At 42.6% G+C, this 16831-nt stretch overlaps 1 protein-coding gene across 3 annotated transcripts in view; it reads left to right on the forward strand.

Annotated features, from left to right (window-relative positions):
- The window catches only part of vash1 (vasohibin 1), a 13948-nt gene extending 362 nt beyond the window's left edge, over positions 1-13586 (forward strand). Inside the window, exons 1-8 of one of the 3 annotated variants that reach the window (XR_015513985.1) lie at positions 1-1092; positions 4239-4327; positions 4653-4709; positions 6407-6481; positions 8274-8655; positions 9510-9619; positions 10202-10950; positions 11094-13586. The exon at positions 1-1092 is cut by the window's left edge and continues 362 nt beyond it. Coding sequence is in view for 2 of the 3 variants with exons in the window: in XM_087291254.1 (XP_087147380.1) it covers positions 766-1092; positions 4239-4327; positions 4653-4709; positions 6407-6481; positions 8274-8655; positions 9510-9619; positions 10202-10274 (1113 nt within the window). In the remaining variant the exon portion in view is untranslated. Of the gene's footprint in view, positions 1093-4238; positions 4328-4652; positions 4710-6406; positions 6482-8273; positions 8656-9509; positions 9620-10201 lie in introns of all 3 variants that reach the window. The other 2 variants (XM_087291254.1, XM_087291255.1) reach the window with 2 other exon arrangements.
- The last annotated feature ends 3245 nt before the right edge of the window (positions 13587-16831 follow it).

Consider the following 16831-nt stretch of genomic DNA (forward strand, 5'->3'; position numbering starts at 1 on the left):
ATCAGAATCGGTGTGTTCTGCTCCTCTGACAGGGTCATGTGCTTTCTGGACTGAAGACCAGCATCAGCGGTGTTTTCCCTCATCCAAGTTCCTCCTGCGGATCAGTGTGTGTGTGTGTGTGTGTGTTTCAGACACCCTGATCTGCCCCGGTCATTAGCAGCCGTTCGGTGGACGTTTGATTAATGTTACGTTAACGTTATAAAGAGGTTTTCCTCGTTCCGCGGATTTCAGACATCCATATTCAGGAGATGCTCCATTGTGTCTGTCTGCTGACTGTTCTCCAAGCAGTGCTGATGTTTAAAAACATTACATTAATGTTTCAGAACAACCTTCTGTGAAATCAAAAGAGTCTGTTTAACAGTGTTTTTACCAGTGTAATTTCAGAGATGAGCTATTCACCTGCGCTAGTCAATCCACTGAAAAAGAGTTTGTTTTGGTCATCATTAATCACAGTCTGAGCATTTGCTTGGAGTAGCGGTCCTTCTGTTGACGGCTTCCATAGCAACTGTATATCAATACCCTTAACCACGCCCCTCTCACCATTAGTTTGCTATGAGGGAATGATACACAAGAGAAAGCCCCGCCCCCTAATATTCCCTTTTAGTACTTTAACAAACCAAGTCGCAGCATCTTCCGGAACACTCGGACTCTAATGATGTCTTGCTGATATGACCATGACTCTGAATGAGCCTGTGAGCTGGGAGGTTTGTTGGAGCGCCAGTCCCCTCTAAATCCCCCGTTCAGGAAGGCTGGTGTGTTCTGCTGATGCCGGTGTCCTGCTGCGGGACGCTCCATCACGGCTCCTCGCCCCGGAGAATGGCCCATAGCCGGACCGCAGCCGGCACATGTCTGACCCAGCCGTGCCCCTCGGCGGGCCTGAAGATCAGTCTGGAAGGAGTGGAGGAGCGGGACGAGGAGCCGGAGGATGAAGGGGAGGACCTGCGGGACGGTGGAGTGCCCTTCATCATTAACAGGGGCGGCCTGCCTGTAAACGAGGAGACCTGGGAGCAGATGTGGAGGCATGTGGCCCGCATACACCCCGACGGAGAACAGCTGGCCCGGAGGATACGGGGAACCCGAGACCTGCCCAAGGTACAGATCTAACACTGTCATCTGTTGACTAGTGAGAAGATGAGTTATCCTGTTGAGTAGTGAGTAGATGAGTTGGCTAGTGAGTAGATGAGTTGACTAGTGAGCAGATGAGTTGGCTAGTGAGTAGATGAGTTGAATAGTGAGTAGATGAGTTGACTAGTGAGTAGATGAGTTGACTAGTGAGTAGGCTCGTGAGTAGATGAGTTGACTAGTGAGTAGATGAGTTGACTAGTGGGTAGATGAGTTGACTAGTGAGTAGGCTAGTGAGTAGATAAGTTGGCTAGTGAGTAGATGAGTTGACCTGTTGACTAGTTAGTAGATGAGTTGGCTAGTGAGTAGATGAGTTGACTAGTGAGTAGATGAGTTGACTAGTGAGTAGGCTAGTGAGTAGATGAGTTGACTAGTGAGTAGATGAGTTGACTAGTGAGTAGGCTAGTGAGTAGATGAATTGACTAGTGAGTAGATGAGTTGACTAGTGGGTAGATGAGTTGACTAGTGAGTAGATGAGTTGACTAGTGAGTAGATGAGTTGACTAGTGAGTAGGCTAGTGAGTAGATGAGTTGATTAGTGAGTAGATGAGTTGACTAGTGAGTAGATGAGTTGATTAGTGAGTAGATGAGTTGACTAGTGAGTAGGCTAGTGAGTAGATGAGTTGACTAGTGAGTAGATGAGTTGACTAGTGGGTAGATGAGTTGACTAGTGAGTAGATGAGTTGACTAGTGAGTAGATGAGTTGACTAGTGGATAGATGAGTTGACTAGTGAGCAGATGAGTTGGCTAGTGAGTAGATGAGTTGAATAGTGAGTAGATGAGTTGACTAGTGAGTAGATGAGTTGACTAGTGAGTAGGCTCGTGAGTAGATGAGTTGACTAGTGAGTAGATGAGTTGACTAGTGGGTAGATGAGTTGACTAGTGAGTAGGCTAGTGAGTAGATAAGTTGGCTAGTGAGTAGATGAGTTGACCTGTTGACTAGTTAGTAGATGAGTTGGCTAGTGAGTAGATGAGTTGACTAGTGAGTAGATGAGTTGACTAGTGAGTAGGCTAGTGAGTAGATGAGTTGACTAGTGAGTAGATGAGTTGACTAGTGAGTAGGCTAGTGAGTAGATGAATTGACTAGTGAGTAGATGAGTTGACTAGTGGGTAGATGAGTTGACTAGTGAGTAGATGAGTTGACTAGTGAGTAGATGAGTTGACTAGTGAGTAGGCTAGTGAGTAGATGAGTTGATTAGTGAGTAGATGAGTTGACTAGTGAGTAGATGAGTTGATTAGTGAGTAGATGAGTTGACTAGTGAGTAGGCTAGTGAGTAGATGAGTTGACTAGTGAGTAGATGAGTTGACTAGTGGGTAGATGAGTTGACTAGTGAGTAGATGAGTTGACTAGTGAGTAGATGAGTTGACTAGTGGATAGATGAGTTGACTAGTGAGTAGATGAGTTGACTAGTGAGTAGATGAGTTGACTAGTGAGTAGATGAGTTGACTAGTGAGTAGATGAGTTGATTAGTGAGTAGATGAGTTGACTAGTGAGTAGATGAGTTGACCAGTGAGTAGATGAGTTGATTAGTGAGTAGATGAGTTGACTAGTGAGTAGATGAGTTGACTAGTGAGTAGATGAGTTGACTAGTGAGTAGATGAGTTGATTAGTGAGTAGATGAGTTGACTAGTGAGTAGATGAGTTGACTAGTGAGTAGATGAGTTGATTAGTGAGTAGATGAGTTGACTAGTGAGTAGATGAGTTGACTAGTGAGTAGATGAGTTGATTAGTGAGTAGATGAGTTGACTAGCGAGTAGATGAGTTGATTAGTGAGTAGATGAGTTGACTAGTGAGTAGATGAGTTGACTAGTGAGTAGATGAGTTGATTAGTGAGTAGATGAGTTGACTAGTGAGTAGATGAGTTGACCAGTGAGTAGATGAGTTGATTAGTGAGTAGATGAGTTGACTAGTGAGTAGATGAGTTGACCAGTGAGTAGATGAGTTGATTAGTGAGTAGATGAGTTGATTAGTGAGTAGATGAGTTGATTAGTGAGTAGATGAGTTGACCAGTGAGTAGATGAGTTGATTAGTGAGTAGATGAGTTGATTAGTGAGTAGATGAGTTGACCAGTGAGTAGATGAGTTGATTAGTGAGTAGATGAGTTGATTAGTGAGTAGATGAGTTGATTAGTGAGTAGATGAGTTGATTAGTGAGTAGATGAGTTGATTAGTGAGTAGATGAGTTGACCAGTGAGTAGATGAGTTGATTAGTGAGTAGATGAGTTGACTAGTGAGTAGATGAGTTGACTAGTGAGTAGATGAGTTGACTAGTGAGTAGATGAGTTGATTAGTGAGTAGATGAGTTGACTAGTGAGTAGATGAGTTGATTAGTGAGTAGATGAGTTGACTAGTGAGTAGATGAGTTGACTAGTGAGTAGATGAGTTGACTAGTGAGTAGATGAGTTGATTAGTGAGTAGATGAGTTGACTAGTGAGTAGATGAGTTGACTAGTGAGTAGATGAGTTGACTAGTGAGTAGATGAGTTGATTAGTGAGTAGATGAGTTGACTAGTGAGTAGATGAGTTGACTAGTGAGTAGATGAGTTGATTAGTGAGTAGATGAGTTGACTAGTGAGTAGATGAGTTGGCTAGTGAGTAGATGAGTTGGCTACTGAGTAGATGAGTTGACTAGTGAGTAGATGAGTTGGCTAGTGAGTAGATGAGTTGGCTAGTGAGTAGATGAGTTGACTAGTGAGTAGATGAGTTGGCTAGTGAGTAGATGAGTTGGCTAGTGAGTAGATGAGTTGACCTGTTGACTAGTGAGTAAATGAATTTACCTGTTAAATAGTAAGTAGACGAGTTTACCTGTAGATCAACAGCTAAAGTCGTCCACTGACTAGTTTGAATCTAAATAGTCATGTCACCAATAATGTTTGGGTGAACTGGCCCTTGTAGACTGACTGAATCAGATGCATGTGGTCATTATTCAGCGAGTTCAGCTGCACCATTACTGATGATGCTTGAAGACCAGCTCACACGTTATGGTTGTTAAATTAGACAAACTAAACATTGTTAGAATGACGTTCACTGAACTTTACTATTGTGTGAAATATATTCTCATAATGATGAAAGGAAACATGATTAAGCCTGATTAAATCCTGTTGATGTCGCTCTGCAGATTCCAGTACCAAGTGTGCCTACATTCCAGCCCAGCATCAGTATTGCCCACCGCCTGGAAGCCATACAGAAATACATCAGGGACTTGCAGTATCCTTTCAGCTGTGTCTTCCTCTGTTTCTGTCTAGCTGATGTTGAAAATCAACATTTAAGCTGTCTGAGATCAGCATGCTCTGTAAGGCAGAATGGATGGAATTCAGCCCTGATTAAGCGTGATCGTCCTGCTTTGAGCTTCTGTCAGGGTTTGGGCTCAGTGTAGGCAGATGGAAATAAAAGCGCAGAGCAGAAGATGACAACCCAAACCTCTGCTAATGTCAAGAACAGTGAGACGCTGTGTGTGCTGGGATATGCCGTCCCATGTGAGCGCGCTTCTCCATTGGCAGGCAGTGTGTTTGTGCTTAACATGGTGTCTCAGATACAATCACACTGGAACACAGTTCTTCGAGATCAAGAAGAGCCGGCCGCTCACAGCGTAAGACCATCTGCTCCTCTAATGCAAAGCCTCAGATCCAACACCTGACACACAGGAGTAGAACAGAACACAGCCATAGATATAAATGTAGATGAAGTCTGAATTATTAGCCCACATCTCTCATCAGAACAGTGTTCATAACTCATCTCTAACAGCTGATGTGTTCCTCTCCTCCATGATGACAGCACATAATATTAGACTAGATATTCTTCAAGACACTAGTGTTCAGCTTACAGTGACATGTAAAGGCTTCACTAGGGTAATCAGGGTAAAGTTAGGGTAATTAGGCAAGTCATTGTATAACAGTGGTTTGTTCTGGAGACAATCCAACACTAATATTGCTAAAGGGGTCAATAATATTGAGCTTAACATGACTTTAACACTATTAAACACTGCTTTTACTCTAGCCCAAATAAAACTAATCAGACTTTCTCCAGAAGATGTTTAAAAAATAACAAAATACAAAGAGAGTGAATAATTCTGACTGTCTATAATGACTAATTCAGTACATCTGCAGAGGTCAAACATTAATTACGCTCTTATGAGATTTCTGACATAATATACCGGTCTGGTGGCTTTCATGTTTATGACAGATTTATGACGCATTATGTTGTCTTGGTAACGTCAAGCTGCCATAATAACAACAACATCTCAAACAATGTCATGTTTGCGTTTAAAATGTCCTAACTGAGCGAAAGACACTTAATAACAGTTGTCATGAACATGCATAACATCTCCTGATGATTATAAAGGTCTTATCAACTCCTTCCTCCTGTAAAGTGTTAAAGAGATAGTACACCTCACTCTCCCTCAAGTGTTTCCAAACCTTTATGAGATTCTTCTGTTTAACACTAAAGAAGATATTTAGAGGAATGCTGGAAACCACTGACTAAAGCAAACACTGTGGAAGTCAATGGTTACATGTTTCCAAACATTTTTCTAAATATCTCCTCTTGTGTTCAACAGAAGAAAGAATGCAAGTGAAGCGTGAGTAAATGATGACGGGGTGTTCAGTGTTGAGCTGGTATTCTGAAAGCTGTCTCATGTAAACACTGTGAACAACAGAGGATTATACAGTATATCGGGCTTGTATCATTCAATAACCGGCCTAATTAATGAAGAGCCAGGAAGCAGTGATGACAATCTGCCCTAAATAATGACATTAGATGCATTCAATATCAGTTCCCAGTGATGAGCAGAGATGTCTGTAACGGCTCAGAGTAACACAGAAGCATACTAGAATAACTGATAAAAGCAGAATAATGCAGATCCAAATCAAGGTGCAAGGTTAAACTCATTGTCCCCGTTAGGAGAGATGTGTTGTTCTGCTCTACATATGACACACTCATTAAAGACCCTAATGCTAAAACACATCCTAATGTAAATACAGGTGCATTATGACGATCATTCAACACACAATGTGCACCCTTCACCCTCTGTTAGGCCAGTCAGGGATCTTATTCTCTTAACCACCTCACCGTAATTGCTCATTAATCCGTTTAATTGAAAAGATAATATGAATATCGCTCTATATATATCTGCATAATGAGACTCTATATCTTCTGGCAGAATTATAAAACCTGTTTATCTCCAGCATAAAGCTAAAGGAGCTGAACATTCCCTAAGGAAAGTGTGTATTTAGGCGCTCTGCTCTTCATGTGTGTGATGTTGATTGTCCACTGCCGTGTGCTCCTCAGATTAATGGACATTGCCAAGGAAATGACCAGAGAATCTCTGCCAATCAAGTGTTTGGAGGCTGTAATCCTTGGAATGTATCCTTTACTGAGGACTCCGCTGATCCGTGATGATATGAACAGCCTGACTCCAGCGCTGTTCTCAAGTCTGGAACTGCTTATATATGTAGTCTGCTTAACTCGAGAGCTTCTGCTTCATTCATCTGTCTTCGCACAAATCTGCAGTGAAATGTGCTGCTCAGATCAGACTGACGTGATGAGGGACACAGATCCAGTTTGACAGCTAGTTAGGGTTACTCTCAGCGTCAGGGCGGGAGGAGGAAAACACTGAGCACATGTCAGGCACATGTACTGTAGTAAACTAAGACTACAAGACCTAGTTCTGGAAACCCCTGTGTTAGTGTGAACTAAACAAAGGCAAACTGCTGTCACCACAAAATAACCATCACAAACATGATGAACATCTCCTCTGCTGGAGTCAACGCTTGAAGTAGATTAAAAATGTTTTCACAATCGTCCTCATGCAGCTGTGATGATGTCCTTCCCCTGCTGTCTCCTATAGAGTATACATAGAGCTTCCCTTAGCATCACACTGGTAGATCAATCTTAGGAAGCGAGTACTTTTAAACTGCCTAATACAGAGCCCTGAGGCACACCGTAGTACAGTTACCAGTTCCCCTTTCACACAGGATTTAGAACATCTCAATGCTTCTTTACATGTGTCAGTGCAATTCCCTGATCTGCCCAAGAGAACCACCGCATCTGCAGCACACGCTCATCAACAACATCTCTAGATTCAGTCATCCTCCTTCAGCTTAGTTCCTTTATTCAACTGGGGTCACCACAGCGGAATGAACCGCCAACTATTCCAGCATATGTTTTACGCAGCGGATGCCCTTCCAGCTGCAACCCAGTACTGGGAAACACACATACACACTCATTCACTATGGCCAGTGTAGTTGATCAGTTCCCCTATAGCGCATGTGTTTGGACTGAAACCGGAGCACCCGGAGGAAACACACACCAACACGGGGAGAACATGCAAACTCCACACAGAAACACCAACTGACCCAGCCGAGACTCAAACCAGCGACCTTCTTGCTGTGAGGCCACAGTGTGACACCACTAAGCCACTGTGCTAGATTATAAAGGCAGTTTGTGTTTGCGCTGTGGTGAATCCTGAACAAATGTTCAATGTCTGCAGGGTTTGAGACGGCTCTGCTGTTGATGTCTGTTTCTGCAAGTCATCTTAGGGACAGGAGGAGGGTTATTGGCAGCAGCAGCACTCTTCGGGTGTCCTGAAGATGTACAGCATTAAGAGCTTGGACAGATTATCGACTCTGAGGGCCAGAAAAGTGCTCTGTGGTGATGCCTAATGGTCATGTAGTGCTGTCAGAGTAAGACTGAGCTAGATCAACAGGAGGAAGATGACTGCATTCCTAAGACACATGTAGAGACCTCTCACTGTGGCCTCACCGCAGGAAGGTCGCAGGTTCGAGCCTCAGTTGGTGTTTCTGTGTGGAGTTTGCATGTTCTCCCTGTGTTGGTGTGGGTTTTCTCCGGGTGCTCCGGTTTCAGTCCAAACACATGCACTATAGGGGAACTGATCAACTACACTGGCCATAGTGTATGAGTGTGTGTGAGAATGAGTGTGTATGGGTGTTCCCCAGTACTGGGTTGCATCTGGAAGGGAATCCGCTGTGTAAAACATATGCTGGAATAGTTTACTCCATTGTTCTTTTAAGAGTTATCTGCTAATATATTATAGTGTTTGATGCTTTAGAAGACGCACATGCAGCACCTTCCCCTGTACCTGCTGATCATGTACAGCTGTTTCCCGGTGCCTCCCTTAACTCTTGCGATGGCTCAGTTACCTCACCAACAGCATGCCGAGCGTGGAGCGCTTTCCTCTCAGCTTTAAAACTCAGTTCTCAGGGAGTCACTTCCGTCACATCGTGCTGGGCGTTCACAGCGGCGGGCGCTTCGGCGCTCTGGGCATCAGCCGCCGCCAGGACCTGATGTACAAATCACTGCAGTACAAAACACTGAGCGACCTGCTGCTGGACTTCCAGGAGGCGTACCGCGGCCACTGGCACACGCTCTGCAGGGTCAGGATCGGCCATTACGTGTCCCACGACCCACACAGCGTAGAGCAGATCGAGTGGAAGCATTCGGTGCTGGATGTAGATAAACTGACCAGAGAAGAGCTGAGGAAAGAGCTGGAGAGGCACACGCGGGACATGAGGCTCAAGGTAATACACATTAATCCTGATTAACATAACATAAGTATTGGAAAGGTGATCATTTTCCACAGAACACATATCACTAAAGGTGGTGTTTCACTTGAAATGTCTCACCGGATGTCATTAACAACCAAAGACATCAAGAAAAGGAAAACAGATCTAATTAGTGTACAAATGAAGTTCTGCATAATAAAATGAAATAAATGTGGAGAAAAGTGTTGAACACATGAAGAAAGGCAGGTGTAGTTGTGCAGGGAAAGCCCAGACAGCAGCTGAAATCTCTCAGCAGTTCTTCAGCAAAGCCTCTCAGTGTACATGAAGATCAGCTGCTTCAGTCCAACATCTACACCAGCAGGAGGATGAAGATCAAGACATTTCAGCAAGACGATGAGACAGAACACAGCCGAGGAGACTCTCAGACGCTTTCAGAGAAAGAAAATTAAGCTGTAGAATGGCCCAGCCAAACACCTGATCCGAATCCAATAGAGAATACAGAATACAGCTCAGGTTTGATAGACCCACAGGATCATCAAGATTTACTCTCTCTGTTGAAGACTGTGAGAAACTCACCCCTGAGCACTGCAGGAGGCTTCAGTCTCCATCTTTAAACTGCCCTAACCACAGCAGCCTTTACAGAGAGCATTAAACACAGTTCAGTAGTTCGGCACGTTCTCCTTCTGTCAGTCTCATCTTATCACACACCACAGTTTATTTTCTGTTGTTTTGTTTGTATGTTTGTATCTACAGCACTGTGCAGAGGAGTGTGTGTGCTCAGTAAAACTAGTGCTGGATTATAAAACAAGCACTGAAGGCCTCACAGTATCGTGCGCTGTGTTTATCCCAGAGGTGTGTGTGTGTTTCAGATTGGTAAAGCAGCTCCGCCGTCGCCCTCTAAAGACAGAAAGAAGGATGTTGGTTCTCCTCTGAGGAACCCGGGCAGCCCAATGCGCAAGAACAGCCAGAGCGACAGACGGTACGCACAGCTTATTCCAACACAGGCTCATTCTGAAAACATACCCCGATATACATTTCTGGAGAGCACCAGTTATGTAGCCAGATGTACGTATGGCTGCATTTCATCTCAAAAGTGAACACTGCGGGGCGCTATGATGCCTTCATTTACACGCCACCAGCTGACCGCTTACCTCCATATGGACGGCTTTCCCACTGTCAACAGTTTGTCCAGTGGCACAGGGTTCGATTCTGGTGAAGAATGATTGCAGATAGCAGGTAAGACAAAGAGCAAAAAATAAAATAAACGTGTAAATAACAGGGTGCAGACATGGTGAAACCTGAAATGAATCTATTTTTCTGAAAACACTGTTGGTTGGGTTTAGGGAAGGAGGAGGGTGGGTCTGTTGATGGGTCAGTCAGTCGACAGCGTCCTCTGGTGGATTCACGAAAGCAAAAACTGCAAAAAGCGTAGCTCCTGAGACGTATTTGGCGCTCTCCAGAAATGTATACAGGGGTGCATATCCAGAATGGGTTGTATTATTCACAGCACAGATCGCTTTCAGACACCCAACTGTGTCCTCAGTCAGTGTTATTTTCACAGGCCATCAGTAGAGAAGCGGCCCGCATCAGCAGGACCCGCAGCGGATGTGAACGGGTACCAGATCAGGGTGTGAGAGATTCAGCAACACCCACAAGACGGACTGGAAAGGCATGGGGTTTCACAGAGAATGTGCTCACTTCCTAGGGTAGACATGAACACACTTCTCCTTGAGTGGAGTAGACGCGTCATGAACAGTGCATCATCTCTATATTGATTTCTGCATCACGCTTGTCGTCACGTGTATTCTGTAAATACAGCGCAGTTAACCTTTAACTCTACTAGACACTAATGTAGTCCGTTTACTGTGCCTTTGATCAGATTTGACTCTTCTTTAGGCTTTTGTCTTCCGGTACAAGCACTTAAATGAAGATACAGGAGGAGCTCAACATCTAGAGTCTTGTTTTCTGAATGATGTAGTTAAAGTCTGCGTGAAATCTACATTTACATTGTTTGTTTGCTAGCTAGTGAGCATTGTTAGTCTTAATCCACTGAATTTGCTTTAGTTATAATAATGACAATACTGATGATAATTCTGTACATTTCTGTACACATTGTCTCCTCATCCACCACCAGTGTGCAGCATCCACCTGGATGACATGACGGCAGCCATATTGGGCCAGACCGCACACCAGCTGATTGGTGGAGAGGAAGAGGAGACAGAGCGATGAAGTCAGTTATGATATGGGGATGGTAAAGACGATGGACAGAGGCCAGTGGGCTAATTTGGTCAGGATGCCGGGGTTAAACCCGTACTCCAGGGGTGCCCAAACGGTCCTGGAGGGCCGGTGTCCTACACACATACCTGAAAGTTACTACAAAACCTAGAAAGAGCTTGATTGGCTGGTTCAGGTGTGTCTAATTGGGGTTGGAACTAAGCTTTGCAGGACACCAGCCCTCCGGGACCAAGTTTGAACACCCCTGCCCTACTCCAAGGACATCCTGGGATTTTTAGTGAGCACAGAGAGTCGAGACCTCAGTTTAACGTCTCATCTGAAAGACGGCGCTCACTGACAGTGCAGTGTCCCCTTCACTATACTGGGGCATTAGGACCCACACACACCCACCCCCTGCTGGCCTCACTAACAACACTGCCAACAGCAACCAACCAACCATTACATAATCCCGCCCCCTACTCAACATTCGTTAAATTCACCATAGTACTGAAATGACAGCGTCAGCAACTTGCTCTCCACGTGGACTTTAAAGGCTTAATTACCAAAAGATTTAAATTGGCTTACATTTGGCCACTGACAGATATTTAAAGGACACTCCAATAATAATTGGAAATATGCTCGTTTTACAGCTCCAACAGAGTGAATTAGTTGAGTTTTACACAGTTTTAATCCATTCAGCCTATCTCCACGTCTGGCAGGAGCACTTTTAGCTTAGCTTAGCATAGATCATTGAATCAGATTAGACCATTAGCATCATTCGTTTCCAGAATTGTCCTATTTAAAGCTCGACCTCTCTGTAGTTATATTGTGTATTGATATGAGCAGAAAGCAAGACTGTAGCTGGATCTTCATTTGGTAATGTTCAGACATCAGCGCATGGTGTTCATGTGTGGTTCATGACGAGCAGCTCCTCATCTCCACCTCCTCAACTGAGCTGGTCAGATTTGGCCGGATGTGAGCGGTGAGTTGAGTCCGTGGTTTCCTCTTTCTAGTGACCGTCTGGTGTTTGTGCAGGGTTCAGCACTGACGTCAGTGATGTTGTGGATCAGTGTACAGGGTTCAGTAGATGTGTGAAGGCATTTTTCATTTTTAGATCCTTGATTGTTTTAAAAGCACTTGAAAGACTTGCTCAAACACACACTACACACACACTACACTACACGCACGTCAATATGACAGACACATGAAGCCCGTTCCATCCTCCCCTGCAGAAATACATTTGATCATGCAGTGCCCTGCTCTTGCTGCTCAGACACAGGTCAGACACTGATTTTCTCTGTGCTGTTGGACCTGAGGGTATCACTACACCTGAAGAGGTGTTCATAAGGCTGTCATGAACTATAATCCTGACACATCATGAATATGAAGAGATTTTCTACAACTCTTACTAGGTTTAATTGGCTCAGTTATGTCATGTGAAATGCTGAGATTAGTTTGATAGAGGACTTGATAACTTGAGATAATTTGACATTACCAAATAATAACTCTTATATAGTGAAGACAGTTTCAATGGCTTCATGGAAATCATGTTTATGACAGATTTATGACATTACCAAGACAACATATCTTGCCATAAATCCGTCATAAACATGATTTTCATAAAGCCATTCAAATTACAAAGGTATAACAGATGTGTTTATCTTGACATCTGCAATGGTACAAACTGAATTTGTGATTAATATTAATAACGCTGTTATAAACTGACAGTTTCATTCATTCATTCTCCTCCAGCTCAGACCCTTTATTTATCAGGGGTCGCCACAGCCGAATGAACCGCCAACTATTACACAAAATGTTTTACGAAGCAGGTGCCCTTCCAGCTGCAACCCAGTACTGGGGAACACCCATACACCCTCATTCTCACACACACTCATACACTACGGCCAGTGTAGTTGATCAGTTCCCCTATAGCGCATGTGTTTGGACTGTGGGGGAAACCGGAGCACCCGGAGGAAACCCACGCCAACACGGGGAGAACATGCAAACTCCACACAGAAACACCAACTGACCCAGCTGAGACTCAAACCAGAGACCTTCTTGCTGTGAGGCGACAGTGCTGACCACTGCTCCACCACACCACCTCCACCTGCAAAGAGAAGTGATCAGAAAAATGACAGAGTTAAAGTGGCCTCATGACAATCATGTTTATGTCAGGTTTATGACAAGTCATGTCAAACAATGTCATATTTGCATTTAAAGTGACATAACTGACACTTAATATTCTCGACACGTGTCGTGACCACCTTATGAACACCCTCTTCAAGTAATTGTTATCGACCTGAGAAATAACGTCTGAGGATAATTCCATGTGGACTCTACATGTGTGCTGTTCGGGCTTCAGTCTGTTTTATTAGAGCTTCAGGATGAAGTTGTTAGGTCGTATATTCTGCCCACACACACACACACACACACACATACCTATATACACACACTGCAGCCAAACGTGGTGCACTATGAAGTGCACACTAGACTCGTGACAGAGACGCTGATGCTGGTGCTGTTACTGTTCTTACACTCGTGGCCGGTCATCATCCGGTCATTAGAGGAATCATCCTGCCGTGTTATTAATGAAGCGTGTGTGTGTGTGTTTGACATGCGTTTCTTATTTCTGTGAGTTCACTTTGACTGTCACAGCACTGGAATGTCTATGATACACACTCACACTCGAAATGAAATGTACAATAAATTGCCTACACAGCTGAACAATGAGACTGATGTTGGTTTCGTTTGTGACTCGCTCACACCGCAGATGAAGAATCACGGCAGACATTACCATGTGCAGAGCTGTCATGTTCAGTGTACGCTGTTCATCTGTAGCTCAGACACAATACTTTACAACATTACAGCAGGTGAAGGCATTTGCAGACTTGAAATCGCCGTTTTCTTTTAGGATATCTGTAGAAAAGTCAACGAGAAAGCAAACGAGTCCTGCAAACACTCAATAATCACTGTGTGTTTCTCATCTGGGAGATCGTCCTCCTGTTGATCAAGACGAAGCCTTCAGGTAACAGTTTAATAATTAGTTTTGACTTGTTATGCCTTCATTTGTGTGTCAACATTTTGAGATGTGTTGAATTCATGTGAAAGGTATCGCATTTCCACTTCCCTCATTCATGTTCAACTGGGTAAGGGGTTAGGGATATAGACCCCAGACCAGACACGGGCAGGCAGAGGGGTTTAGCTTGGCGTGGGGATCGTGGATCGGGCTGTGGCAGATAGTGGGGAACTCAGACTCACACACAGGAACCAGAAGGGGAAACCAGAGCAACCAATACAAGAGCTGGCAGGGCAGGAAGCCCGGGCAGTGCTAGCAGGGGTTTGTGATTGTGAGATGGAGTCAACACGGCAAATCTAACCATCCAGGCTAGCATCTGCTTTAATGTGTCCGCCAGGGCCTGGAATGGATGCAACTGCACAGAGTGAAGTGAGAGTGCATTCCTCATGGAGCTGTGTTGATCAGCGGTGATGCGGGGCTGGTGTGAAGCTGATCAGTGCTCAGGGTGATAACGTGCAGGGGGAGTCTGGTCTGACTGTTCAGCAACTATTACTATTAACTGAAACAACAAACTTAAGAAAAGAGTTTATTCGTGTAAAATGACAGACTTAAGAACAGTTCAGATTCTCAGAGTGTATGAGGGTGTGCTATATGAGTTTTGGGCATCATCATAGAAGTGTAAACGATGAGTTAAAACACGGGAGAGATGACACACATGATGAACATGTGTGCATGATAAAGTACAGTAAGGAGAGTTTATAGATGTTGATCTCTCCTGGAAAATGGCACGATCCGCTGTAGATTACCAGAGATTACTAGACTAGAGACAACAAAACAAAGCTCATGTATATTCCAGAAGGATTAAACGCTTCAGAATCCTCCAGATGTTCAGAAGAGTAATGCACAATGCTGAATCCTACAGTATGGGTGATGAGCGGTTCCCTCTGCTGGACACAGATCAAAATAAACTCTCCACTCTCTATAACATGACATATTCATCATATAAACACTTACATTAGCAGTAAATATAGACGCTGTAGTGCTATAACGGTTTCACCATGCCTGAATAATAGATCACACAGAGATTGATATACTGTTCGATTACTGTAACCGCGAGTCTTGCTTAATATGAAGTGAGAGACTAGAGTACATGTACACAGAGAGTCTCCACATAACCAACATGTACACTACAGTTTTACTATCAGTTTGGTCACTTGCTGACTAGAATGTCTGCACTGTAAAAAATCCAACTTGCACATTGCTAACTCAAATCAAAATTGTAAGTTGGGTGGACATATTTTGAGCTCAGTGTTGAGTTTACTTTTAAAAATGAGTTAACTGAAGGTTTAAAACTGGTTTGTTCAATGAAAGTAAATACTTAAGTTGAGCAGACTTTACATTTTGAGTTCTTCACTGGATCATCTACTTCCCGCCTTTGCACATGCTCAGTCTGTCTTCGGGTGCCATTTTGCACGAGGTGTCCTCTCACCAGCAGCAGCTGCCATCTCCTGATTCAGGTAAGCTTTGTTTTAGCTTTATTATCAAAATTAATCTAAATAGCGTGCAAATCTAAAGTAAAATGTTACATCGTGTGAAGATCATTTCTGACAAGCTCGGGCTAACAAGCTAGCCACCTGTGAAGTTTGCTTCATTTGAAGGACTGTTTAACGTTCATTTGCTTCTTAAACTGGAGGGAAATGTAGTGAAATATTGTTGTTGCAAACAGACATATCTGAGCGGCCGGTCACCACTGTATTGTTAACCCTGTTACTAGTACTTATTTATTAGTTACTAGTACTTATTTATTAGTTACTAGTACTTATTAAATAGATACTAGTTCTTATTTATTAGTTACTAGTACTTATTTATTAGATACTAGTACTTATTAAATAGATACTAGTACTTATTTATTAGTTACTAGTACTTATTAAATAGATACTAGTACTTATTTATTAGATACTAGTACTTATTAAATAGATACTAGTACTTATTTATTAGTTACTAGTACTTATTTATTAGTTACTAGTACTTATTAAATAGATACTAGTACTTTTTTATTAGTTACTAGTACTTATTTATTAGATACTAGTACTTATTAAATAGATACTAGTACTTATTTATTAGTTACTAGTACTTATTTATTAGTTACTAGTACTTATTAAATAGATACTAGTACTTTTTTATTAGTTACTAGTACTTATTTATTAGTTACTAGTACTTATTTATTAGATACTAGTACTTATTAAATAGATACTAGTTCTTATTTATTAGTTACTAGTACTTATTTTAATAGTGACTAGTAACTATTCTGTTGTTACTCGTAATGAATTAAAATTTTTCCCATTCATTTCTATGGGATCTCTAATTGAGATATCAACTATTCAGTTTTGACTAGTATGTATTCCAGCTGTGACTAGTGCATATTTTTATCTACTAGTAGTTAATCATTAGGTACTAGTACCTATTACTGAGATGCTACTACCTATTTAATAGATACTAGTACTTATTTATTAGATACTAGTACTTATTAAATAGCTTACTAATGTTTATTCATGTAGAGTTGATGCTTAAACGGATAATCAATTCACTATTTGCTAATGCTTAATAAATGATTCATTATTATAAAAGTGTTACCTGAAAAGTTTTATAAATAGAAGGTATATAAATGACTGTGTTACTGACATTACTACCTTCAGTTTCCAAATTAAGTTGCTTTGCCTTTGCTTTTTTTACCTTGCTTTTTGGAGATGTTTGTGATTTAGCAGTAAAAATAGTTTTTCATCCTCTTTTTATGTTTTTGTTTACTGCAGGACACAGAGCCAGAAGATATTTGCACAAAAGAGATGGAGATGGACATCCTTAGCACTGTTGAAGATGATGTTGCCACTCTTCAGACCAACCCAAATGTAAGGTGCCTGTCTGTGCTTCTGGAAGAGCAAATCGTGCTGGAAAAGATCTTCC

This window comes from Danio rerio, chromosome 17, assembly GCF_052040795.2.
Source record: "Danio rerio strain M-AB ecotype USA chromosome 17, GRCz13ab, whole genome shotgun sequence".
NCBI lineage: Eukaryota > Metazoa > Chordata > Actinopteri > Cypriniformes > Danionidae > Danio > Danio rerio.